Below are 12,312 nucleotides of genomic sequence, written 5' to 3' on the forward strand. Positions count from 1 at the left end.
ACACTTCATTGTCAATTCAGGTAGTTGATATCTAGTTATCTAGTGCTTTTCCGGAGTGTTTATATAATTTTTCTATTTCTAATATTTGTGCAGTTATTTTCAAAATTATTCTGAAATGTATAAAGGCAACATGAACAAACCTACTATTATAATTGATTAATGATGAACTACATTATAATTGTGGAATAATAGCTTCCAAACGATGTATTAAGTAAAGTGAAATGTATATTTTATTACATTAAATATTTGGTAGTTTTCTTTTGCTGCAAAGAGCTAATAATTGTAACATAACTGTATTAAAACAAACACCTTCACTATTCAGCAACTGCTTTTAATAAAAAAAAACATTACTTCAAACTTCCAAATCGTTCAGTTTTCCAATAATTAAAATAAACAAACTGAATTTAGAATAATAATACATATAATTCCAATACCATAAAATTCTGTGGTGATGATACTTCCACTGCATTTCTAACTGGTAAGTATTGTTAACGTATAATGTATAACCCTAGTGTTTCTCGAAATTCGAACAATTAAAGTCAAAGTTATACTGAATTATAACATCTTTGATTACGCTATTCTTGTTATGACGAATGTTACTTTACTCTAAGCCGACAATATCATTATCTAAAGTCATGACCAATTTTTCTATAACAGTGTACTTTCATTTCCCCTATTAATGATGTAACATCTCCAAACTTTCAATTTAAAAGAAAGTTACGTTTAGTGGTAGTAACCATAAAATACGAATACATCTTCTCACTTAATATTTAAAACATTGCATCGAAGACTCTGTCTGACTAAAATTAGAAGTGGAAATAATCTTCTGACCAATCCTGTGCATCGAGACAATGATGAAAGATTATATCATTAGTCGTTGTGGTGTCCTGTTGATAAGCTACAAATAATAAACCTTTTACTCTTCCTGCAAAAGGTTTCGTTCGGAACCGTCAGTAATGATCAATTTTTGAATTAACTTTAAAATCAAACGAAAATCTATATAAAAATTATTGTAGCTTAAGTTACGGAAAAAATATGACTGTGGTTCAAGTCTAGTAAAGTAATTCCATTTATTTCTTTGAATCCTTTTAAATGTTTAATCACATTAGAGTACTGTTCGAATCGCTGGAACATTAGATAAATAACTCGTTTGTATAATTTAAATACTACATTAAATTGTATCTGAAATTTCACGATAGCACCCCAAAGCTGCTACTGGTACTTCACAATGTTAAAATGAAACGTTAAAATTTAAGCATAATGAGCAAATTGCATTAAAATAAACATGCGAGTATATGATAAAATATTTAAAGCATTAAATATTCATCAGCTCGGTTAAATTGTTCATAATGCAGCGATTATTCGATGATTAACTTCAAGTCCCTGACATCTTGGAAGTATAGTAGTGTCTCACTTGTTATAGCATAACACAAGAATAATTTGTTCATACTGAACTAGAAATTAAGTTACCGAAAAATTCGGGTTACACATGCTTCACGCACTAGTTGTATACTTGTCTCACCATTTGATCTCCGAGGTATTTTAATATGCTTTATACTTATGGTGATAGGGTGGAACATGTGTTGCATGGTTCGATAAAATTGACCTACATATTCGTCGACAGTATACCACATGTACAGAAACGACAAGTGAAGTTATGTCACATGGCATTCGCTCGTGTTTTTTTCGAAGCTCCCAAAATATTTCTCTTACGCTTCGCCTTCTAGATATCCCACTGGTTAATTCTCTTCTTATAAAACCCATCTACTTTAGCTGTAGATGACGGCGGCTCCACTAAGAAGTGAAGAACAGGGGCATATCCTGGAGCAGGAATTGATGTGTGGGAGAAGAGTTCTTTGTCACCCATCAAACAACATAGACGTTTCAGCTGCTCGAAAGTAACAAACATACAGATGTTCCAGGAACCAAGCCGAATAAACGAAGGAAAAAACCTATAAAAGTTCAAGCAAAGTTAGCAAGTAAAATACCATAATACAGGTTAATCAGAAAATACTGTTTGAACTTGTGATTTTTGATGGAACAAGACCCGTTTAATTTAAAATTTCACTTTCTGCGTACGTCAATATATGAACTGTTAGTGTTGCTGAAATTGACAGTATTAATATTTTGAAGCAATGACAAAACTACTAGGGCTATTTATTGTCATTCTTAATTTTAAGTTATCGACAAGAGAGAAGGCAGTCACTCAACAGCACCCTACCATCAACCATCTACACAAAGGGATAGACTGTCACTCTTATAACGTACACACAGCTTGAAGTACGGGGAATATGTTGTGGTATTGCATGGATTCGAGCCCGTCTTACCAGCACCGAAATCTAGAGCTCTACCACAGGGCCAACCTGCACCCTAAAAAGTAGCTTTATGTGATGTTTTACAATAAAATATCTATGTTCAATTTCATGTATATTTTTTAGACAAAAATCATCCTACCCTTTATAAAAAGATAAAAATCCGCCTTCTCTGAGCATTTTCACTGCACAGTCTAGTGCTCCACTATACTGACCCTGCCAGGAATTCATGAAGCGGGTCTTTACCACGTCAACAGGGGAGGCGATCACAGTAGCACAGAAGCCTGCTCCAAAAGCTGACACAAAGTGACAAGGAGCGTTGTCTGTCATCAAGCGGCGATTTATAATCAGTTCTTTAATAGCGTCGTAAGCCACGAGTTCAGAAGCGTTTACCACGGCGTTACGTGTCACGTTTGGTAGAGTACCTAAAACAAATACATAAATCTCCAAATCGATATCCCAATCTTTGAAGCAGAGAAACTATAAATTCAAATAGAGGAAACCAGTAAAGAAGTTGGTAGAAAATATGTACTAATTTATAATCAACCTTCGTGCTCTCGCTTTTATACCAATTTACAATATTCATTTTTAAACGTTTGTTTACAATATATCAGTACGCATTGTTTTACGAACTTCTTAACTAAGAAATTGATTTGCTATCTCGTGCTCCAGTAATATCACTAAGTTATCCATACCTTTCCATAACCCTTTCATGCCTTCCTCTCTACCAATCATACGATAAGCTTGTAAGGCGCCAGTGTAACGTTTGGGTTGGCCGGACACTTGTGCTTGCATACGAACCTTTACAACATCCGTGGGTTGAGCGCAGATCACAGCCATACCGCCAGAAGTGATTCCAGCCATAATACGGATTCCCACTCCAGCTTGGGAATTGGGCCCTGAAAACAATGAAACCATTTCTTTGAGGGTTTTTTTTCTGTGAGTAGTTAAAGAAAGCACTACACTGCTGACCAATGCTAATAACTTTAACGCTTTTAACAAGTAGCTATAGCAGTTGGGAAAATGAATATTCCTTCGTCGTGGAAGGCTTTATAACTTTAATCATACCATATATGCAAGAAAGCAAACTTTATGATGAAAGTTAAGTTTGTGTCATCACACTGTTTGTGAGCGTAATAAATTTGAAAATGTTCCGAATGATTTTAACTTGCAAAACTACGTAGCAGAACATATTCTATCTTTGCTACAAAATTCGAGAAATTAAATTTTCTAATTCACTTCCATTACACTAATTCGGTAAATCAGCAAGTATAACAAGGTTTTTGTATTCAGACTAATCATATTGTTGAATTTGCTAGCCAAATGTATCCACTAACCACTCAATAAGTTCTGGTAGAAGGATCTAATCGAATCGTACAGTCCAATCCGCACAGATGCGAACGCCATCTGTCGTTGAAGGCCGGCACACAATCCATTGTACAGACTCTTAGGTCCTTCCTGTCGGGCAATTGTTGTCAGAGTACCTAGCATACCTCGGTACTTTGGAGTAACGGTGGTTTTTAGGAACGAATTCCCAGTGATTTTGACAGGGGCATTTCCTTCTCCTTGTATCTGTAAATAGTCCATAGGATCAAATAAAATGAATAGTAAAACATGCTTATAGAGAGATAACATACTTTTTTTCAAGTTAACTCATCAAACAATAATGTTATGTGAGGCATACAAACTCGATATTAAAACCTTTTCAAACAGAAATAAAAGAAACAGTTAAAAGTATTCATGAATTGGAAATAGTCGATGAAAACAGTTAACAAGTAACATACAGAAATGCCTTCACAACCCTTCTTTTCAGTCTTTACCTAAAAAACAAAAATATATTATTATCAAAGAATTATTTCAGTTCTCATACTATTAAACTTTTTCACAATGGTTCTCATTATTATTTTTTTGTAAAAGTTTATGGAAACGTTAAGGAGTTATTTACAATCGCCTTTCTTCTTTCATAGGTTTTATTTTTCTCTGACACAGTTGTAATTCGAAAGATAAGTGAATTATAATAATAACAAAATGCGCTTTCATTAGACCTCTAGAATTTACAGAACGGTTACGTAAAGTGAGAGATAAGAGTTTATCATCATCATTATCTGGTATTTAATTTACTAAAGCTTTAATATAATGCGAACAACACTGACATAAAACTTTTCATTTGTCACAAGAATAATTGCCTGTAGAGAATAACTTTACACTACAAAGTCAACTAGGTGATGTAATAAGTGGACATAATTTCCAAGTTCCAGTTTCAGCCAATTACGTAACTTCGAGCAGATACTGACAAGTAAGTCAACCATAAATCAAACCAGCTGTTTTATAGATTAAATTAAAAAATAACATCAAGATTTATGGTTGTTGTTTTTTCAATATATGTGTGTATGATTAGTGATGAAATAACAGTGAATAAAGCAATTTTACGGGTTTTCGCACAATACAAATTACATTAAGTTTTCATGATTCATTCATTGCTTCATTAAAACAAACGCACATTGATCTAGAAACCAGTTTCAAATTTCGCAAAAAAAAACAAAAAACCAATTCAGTTTTTTAGATGTATACTTGGTTTTTTGCTATATTGTTTTATAATTTCTCTGTAATCTATTCATGAGGACTACACTTGCTAATATTGACTTTAGTTGGCAGTGAGAGAAGACTAATCAGAGTTTATGTTTAAGGTGAACCGAAATAACAATCAACCTATTTTGAGATCACTGGAGGCTAACAGACGCGTGGAACAAAATTGCTGGCCTCTTATGCTCCAGATGAAAACGAAACTATCATGGGCATAACGCAAGTGTGACCTTGATAAAACACTTTTTTTAGTTTTAGTAGTAACAAGCAGAACACTTGAACCAAAAAGTCGCAAAACCTGTACTTGGAAAAAATACATTAACATTGTTTACACCACTCGAGTTTAGATATAAAAACACATTTACTTGAGTAAACAAACAAAACTTACTTGTAAGCGTACTTTTGCAACATCCAGAGGAAAGGTAATACTATCAGCAATACAAGCGGCTGTTCCAGCACTGAAGAACTTGATCACAACTGTAGGTTCCCGCTTCGTAGCACCAATTCCAACCATTATGATAAAGATGAATTTAAAACCACCAATTTGATGAGAATAAATATGTCTATACTTCTCACGATATAGACAATTCCTAAGAAGGAGTATACTAAATATCACATATAAATTCAATAAAACTGCTAATTTACTTAATTTTCTAGCATTCACAGAAAAACAATGCTTGATTAATTATTATAATAATGAAGTTATAATCCCCTTCTCCCCATAAATGTATTCTTAGTATTTTCTTAACAAGAAATCTGAATAAAGAAATTTGATTTAAATGTTATTATAACTCAAAGTAAGAAATTCTTAAATTATACAATTAAATTATTTAATACAATTCACGGTAAAGTGAAATAATGTCAACTAATGTAAGGGGTAATTTTGAATGATGAGTGTAATTATCACTAAAACAATTCAGTTACGTTTAGATGGCTGGCACAATATGATCCTCGGTTGGAGCTAACAAGGTCATGTAAAAAAATATCTAGGGCTAATATTTACCTCTTTATTCCTGGGTTTAATTTGTACTAAGTACCACTAAATCTGGACAGTGTCGAAAGGAAGTTGAAATAGGAGAAACTATACTCCCAGTGGTCAGGGGTTTGTGCCCCACGGCCGACGTTGAATGTCTTGTCGGATATTCGCCGAACTTTTAATTTCATAATATAGGCACTCTGAAAATATAGTAGTCTATATGTAATAGAAGTTAAATGACACAAGTCTATTATAGTTTGATTTAATTAATGCAAAAATAGCTATGAGCTTGTGAAGTAACAGCTATGAAGCGTTATATTTTCACCAACAGCAAGTTGTTGATTCTAACTATTGCATAGTTTCAGGACACTTGCCAAATTTCATTTCCTAAGAAAGAAAATAATAAAGACTTGAAAAGGTTGACTATTTTTGGAACATAGCTTGGAAGAGTCAACGTACAGCATGTATAATCTTTTGTCAAAGTTCAGTTTATGTTTGACTTTACCAAGAAAAAAAAGGAGTGGTGCCAACACAACTGGTTTCTTGTCCTTAACTCATTTCATTTTCTCCTATTTGTTAGCTGAGAGTACCACATTTAACTCTACGTCAAAGAAATAAAGACAGAATACTTGACGTATACGGAACATCTCAGTTAAAGCCTTGCTTGACATATTCTGTTAAAATGTACATTAGTTTAACATATCCGTATTCATTTCTAAAGCTTTATTTAAGTGTAGAAACAAAAAGTTTATTTTTCATTAAATAAACAAAACGAGTCACCTTCACATTCCCACAATTAAAAACGCATTTTTATTTTATGAAAAGTGGAACGCTCAGTTCCGGTTCTAGATTCAGCCAGTTCCAGATGCCACGAGAACGTACAAAGAAGTAAATGGTTTAAAACTAGAAGCTTACGACATCCTGCACACGAGAATATAACGATATCGATTTCTAGGCAATGTTAAACCTCAAAATCCTGGTTCATTGTTATCGTGCCTCTGAAAAAGCTGTAACAAAGGGAACTGGAAGCGTAATTTGTTTTGTTTAAACAACATGTTGAAATTATCACACTAACTCTGCTTGCTTAAAAGTATGTTAACTATTTTTAATTATACAGTTTAATTATTCCTTGCTCGTGCCGAGTTCGTATCTTTAAGAAATAATTACCTATAAAGCTGTTACTTGACTCACAAGAAACATATGTAAGCACAATCATAACCACTTATTTAATGCCATGTTTCCACAAAACTCGGTTTTTCTGGTTATTACCACGTCCGTACGTGGCAAAATAGCCCTTTTTTCATACACATATCAACAAAACAAGTGATTCACGCTGTTACATTAAATCAGCCAAGTTGCTTCTATTACAACAGATAGTTACATTAAATCAGCCAAGTTGCTTCTATTACAACAGATAGTTACATTAAATCAGCCAAGTTGCTTCTATTACAACAGATAATTTATAGAACATTTGTAGGCAATACCACGAATATATATACTAAAATTTTTGTTACTTTAGTTTTTGTTTTTTGTACGAAATAATGCTAATTTAATATATAAAAAATGACCTACCAAACTAAGTCGTATATTTTGTCGATATTATATATACTGGTTGATTGAAACAGTTAATGTTCACACAGGAGCTTTAAGCAATCAAAAATTACATCATCCTTTGTCACACATTGTTAATGGATGATTAGAAACACACTTTATTAAACATCATCAAGATGTGTATTGACTTTAACATACTGAGGCGAGGATTTGATTAAACACAAAGAGCGACTCTTAATATGTAACATAGCATGAAATACAAAAATAAGTTACCAAGATTTTTAGAAAGTTCATTTGGTCAGTTATTATATAATTTACTTTCTCTTCCGTTCAAATTCTCTATTTAATATCTAGCTACGTTTTATATAAAACTGTCGTGAAATTGTACCCTCAACAGTGCCACTGGAAAAACAATTGATTCAGTTAAATGAAAAGCATAATTAACGCTCGTAAGCGATTTAAGCAACTAAATTCAAACTTATCAGAAATTACTTTAACATAAGGTAAACCCAAAAGCATTTTTGCTAAAATGATTCAAAATAATAATTAATCATATAACTCTTACCTTTTAAGTAGTCAGGGAAGAAGTTAGATTATGTGAGAAAATCTTGCTTTATATAGTAATCCAAAGGCATCCCTACCCTAGTAACAACCAATGAGCTCACCCTACTGGAGGAACACCTTCTTACTGGATAACGTCACGACCTGCCATTGACAAATGGAAATAGAAATGACCTTTATGCATGACGTTTCTTGAGGCTTCACATCACAAGAAAAGAAAGTGCTGGGAAAGCTCCAGGAAAGTGTATAGGTACTATCTGGTTTAATCTGTTTCACAAAGGGATTTCTTAGACGTCACTGACATACTGTTTTCAGAAAAGCATTAGTTTAATATATATCTTTAGGAAAAAGTCAGACAATTTTGTAATGCAACATCACTTTGTGAAATTTCTACTTATTTTCAGATATTTGTGTAACATATATGCATAATGAATTGGGTATAAATTTTCTGTGTTTACTCTGAATGCCTATCTTATACAATAAAGCAATGTACTGCTTCATTCAACTTGAATTAATTCTGTGTTATTCAGGGTAATCCAAAAGTTAGTTGCTTCAGAGCACTATACTAATCCATCTTTTATCTCAACTGCTTCGTATTTAGTATTTATAAGAAATTCAGAGTGAAACTAACGAAGGGTATCTAGTAATATGTCAACCTCACTACATCTGCTATATACAGTACCGACGAGGCCTTTCTTCTGATGCCAGGGCTTTACATACATAGTAGTGATTAGTCCCTTACTCTCATTTCATTCCAGCACATAAAGCTGAATGGCTAACACAGCCCTCTCTTTTGTCATGAAATAAAACAGCAGAATATAGTAGTTAATGGATAATGGATAAGTGTAATTATCTTCATGTAGTGAAAAGGGTTCCAAATCAGAAACTGGAGGTTATGAAATTAAGGTTTTCAAGTATTTAAAACGTTATTGAGTCAGGTGTGGAGAGTTATAATTGTGACTGAGATATTATTTATTTAACAAACTGATTGCTAAAATCTGATACGCTGTGAACTAGATTAAATTGAGGAAAGGTAAATTTTATCAATTTTATTTACATCACAGCACATCAGAATTAGAGTAAGGATTATTTAATACTATATTGTTTATTTGTTAAAACACTCTATATATATTATTAGTTGTTGTCATTTTCGTGAATTAAACTGCTTAGTATTCAGAAGAACTATCGAACTAGTAAGACGGAATCTTAGGAGTATATGTTAACCATATGTAAATATGGCAAACAGGGTCCAACACATTTTGGTTTTAAACGACATTGATTTTTTAGCTTTATAAGTTGATTTGTTCCACTATAGTTTAAAGGAGCTAGGTGAATAACTATGTTTAACCATTGCTAGAAAATTGTAATCATACCTTTCTGTTAAAATGTTTTCACAAATCTTGTTTCTTGATTGATTATGAATAGCGCTGAATGATTTCTACTAAAACATATCAGTACAAGTATAAACGATCGTTCTTCTGCAATGGGTATTAAGGAAATGATACAAGGTCTGAGTAATTATCACCTGCTAACCTAGATTCAAGGAAGCTAACAGTCTAAAGGTTTATCACAAAACAGAATATCTTCAAAAATCAATAGCTTCGAAAGTAAATGTCTGGAATTTTGTAACACACACACACATATATTACTCATTTGTAATGATGTGATATGTACCAGACTAAAGTCATGACACTTCAAACATGTATATATTTGGTGACAGATCGGAACTTATATTAAACTATAACAATTAAACTTAATAGGTAATCAATAACACGAATAAATTTAATATATAAACGATAAAGTGAAATTCTTGTATTTCGACCATTCTTTTACAACAGAATCATTTTATGCTCATTACTTAGTAATATTAAACTGTGCCAACATACAGCAATGGGTCAAAAGTTCAGAGGCTAGTCTATAAATATTCAGGAAATATAGCTTAGAATATTTTTCAAAATGAAAGATAGTTTGACTATTGTTCATTCAATTCTACTTGTTACTTTGAATATTTACGATATCTACTTAGACCTAAAAACTATATCAGGTTTACAGACATATGAAATGTGTGATATTTATAATTTCATTATACAACACAATGAATTATATATTTGTAGGTACTCGAATGATAACAGAGTGTTTTCAAATATTATATAACAATAAAACAGGTTGATTCTCAAGTTGAGGTCATTGACAATCAATCATCTTACATTAATAATTCACTCTGTTCAGACAAAATATCAAATACCAGAATGTTATGTATCTAGCTTTGTCTTTTACGATAAATTACACCTCAGGAATATTAGTTTCTAATAAGTATGTTTGAACAACTAATACAAGTCTTTGTTTATATATTTCTTATGTAAAACTCATGTTTCAACATGCCCAATATGCTATCATTAATATTTGTAAGTAATATAATAGACCTAAGAACTGTCCCTTATGCTCTAAACTCTCCTAAGAATTTACTAATAGGTATTAAGAATTAGTTAATATGTAACTATTCAAGTTAAAGATATAAGTTAAACTTACCAAACTTTTGGTTGAGAGACAGAGCTAACTAAGAGAGCCACCTATGTTACTGTTGGTCAATCTCATTGAAACACAATGGATGTTATAACCTTGAGATATCACCTGAACGTTTTTATCAATTATCACAAAACTAATTTAAGAGTAGACTACATTCTCTTATCTCTACTAGATTCTGACGGCTCCTTAATATAACAACAAAGCTTTTTCTATTACTGTAACTTAAGGGAAAACCATATGATAACGTGTTGTGACTTTATCTTGTTTCTGTTACTACAATGAAATTTACTAATTTTCGTAAATCTTATAACACTTTTGTTGATGTTTAAAATGTAAATACTAAAACTCCATTTTTTACATCACATCCTGAGAAAAAAAGCCATGATTGTACATATCACCTTTATTGATGAAATGTTTCTCACTTCTTATGTTTACAATAAACATCAGCATTAATTTATTGTCTGATCTTTTAAGAATTATATGTCTTCCTTAGTGAGATCAACTTTGTTAATGCTGTTGATGTATATGAATTTTCAACTACGTCCAGATAAATAAAATACTCTATAATGTTTATGTTTTAGTAACTTTCTTAAATGTTCATTTGTCTGATCTATCAGGTTTACCATAAAAGGTAAAATTAGACACATAATTATCTTACCTTTGATTTTTTGTGTGTACTTATTCTAATCCTGTTACATTTGATACTGAACACTGATTTTAATTGACAAACGAATAATAAAATTAGATATTCTTTGTATAAGTGTAAAATATAATACATCTCATGTTAGTATAAAATTGTTTCAAAAACTATGTTAAAATATCTCGTGATAAATTCAGTGTTTGTTTCACATAATGTTACACAAACGAAAAATAAACCCTAACTAAAATAGTAACATGAACATAATATACAAAAGTTGAAAGTTGAATGAAAGCTAAATCAGTATTTATAAACTAAGATGCTTATGTAGATAATATATTAGTGTATCTTGAAGTTTTGTTAATAAATGTTTCAATATGCTTGTTAAATCTGGTATTCTACTTACATATATTGATGATAGCATATTAAGATATGTTAAATACTTCAATTTTAAGCTATAGAGAAGGGTAATGGGAGAGGTAAAAGGGTATAATGGGTGTAGAGTTTCTAAATAAAGACATGTTCTATGATTGTATCAGCTCGAATCATTTTGGAAAACGTCCTTTATGTTTCATTTATGATAACTTATTCTGTTTGGCTAATAACTTATTAGAACAAATATATACATCAAGGCTGTAAGTTAGTACTTTATAAACTAATATGTTTTCGTAAATAGTATATTAGTATATTTTGAAGTTTTGTTAACAAATGTTCCAGTATTGAAGTTTTGTTAACAAATGTTACAGTATTGAAGTTTTGTTAACAAATGTTCTAGTATTGAAGTTTTGTTAATAAATGTTTCAGTCTATGTGACACTTGTTAAGTTTGTAATTGTATTAGGTCGTGAAGAAATTAATGTCGCGTTTTCAAACACTTTCATTAACCACCCCCCAAAAAACGTGCATCAAGTATAATAGTTTATAGGAATTGCCTAAACGTTACGTTAGTGTAGCCTATATATTGTGTAAAGTTTAGTATACTCTAATCCCTTATAGTGACGGCACACTACGAGACATATTTGAAATGTAATGCTGTTTGAATTCAAGAAGGGAAACAATGCCTCTGTAGCCACAAAGAATATCACAGAAGTTTATGGAAATGTTTTGAATGTTCATAAGTGTCAACGATGGTTCAGCAAATTTAGTTCAGGTGACTTTAGCTTTAAA

At 31.7% G+C, this 12,312-nt stretch overlaps 1 protein-coding gene across 1 annotated transcript; it reads right to left on the bottom strand.

Moving 5' to 3' along the window:
- Positions 1-317: 317 nt before the first annotated feature.
- LOC106460485 (mitochondrial uncoupling protein 2-like) lies at positions 318-8,029 on the bottom strand. Its single transcript, XM_013920186.2, has 7 exons — positions 7,988-8,029; positions 5,899-6,071; positions 5,284-5,485; positions 3,650-3,884; positions 3,008-3,211; positions 2,455-2,737; positions 318-1,952 (listed from the first exon to the last, which is right to left on the bottom strand). Exons 3-7 carry the CDS (start codon positions 5,407-5,409, stop codon positions 1,724-1,726), a joined length of 1,077 nt encoding a protein of 358 aa, XP_013775640.1. The 5' UTR covers positions 5,410-5,485; positions 5,899-6,071; positions 7,988-8,029; the 3' UTR covers positions 318-1,723.
- Between the last annotated feature and the right edge of the window lie 4,283 nt (positions 8,030-12,312).

Source organism: Limulus polyphemus, unplaced genomic scaffold, assembly GCF_000517525.1.
Source record: "Limulus polyphemus unplaced genomic scaffold, Limulus_polyphemus-2.1.2 Scaffold779, whole genome shotgun sequence".
Taxonomy (NCBI): Eukaryota; Metazoa; Arthropoda; class Merostomata; order Xiphosura; family Limulidae; genus Limulus; species Limulus polyphemus.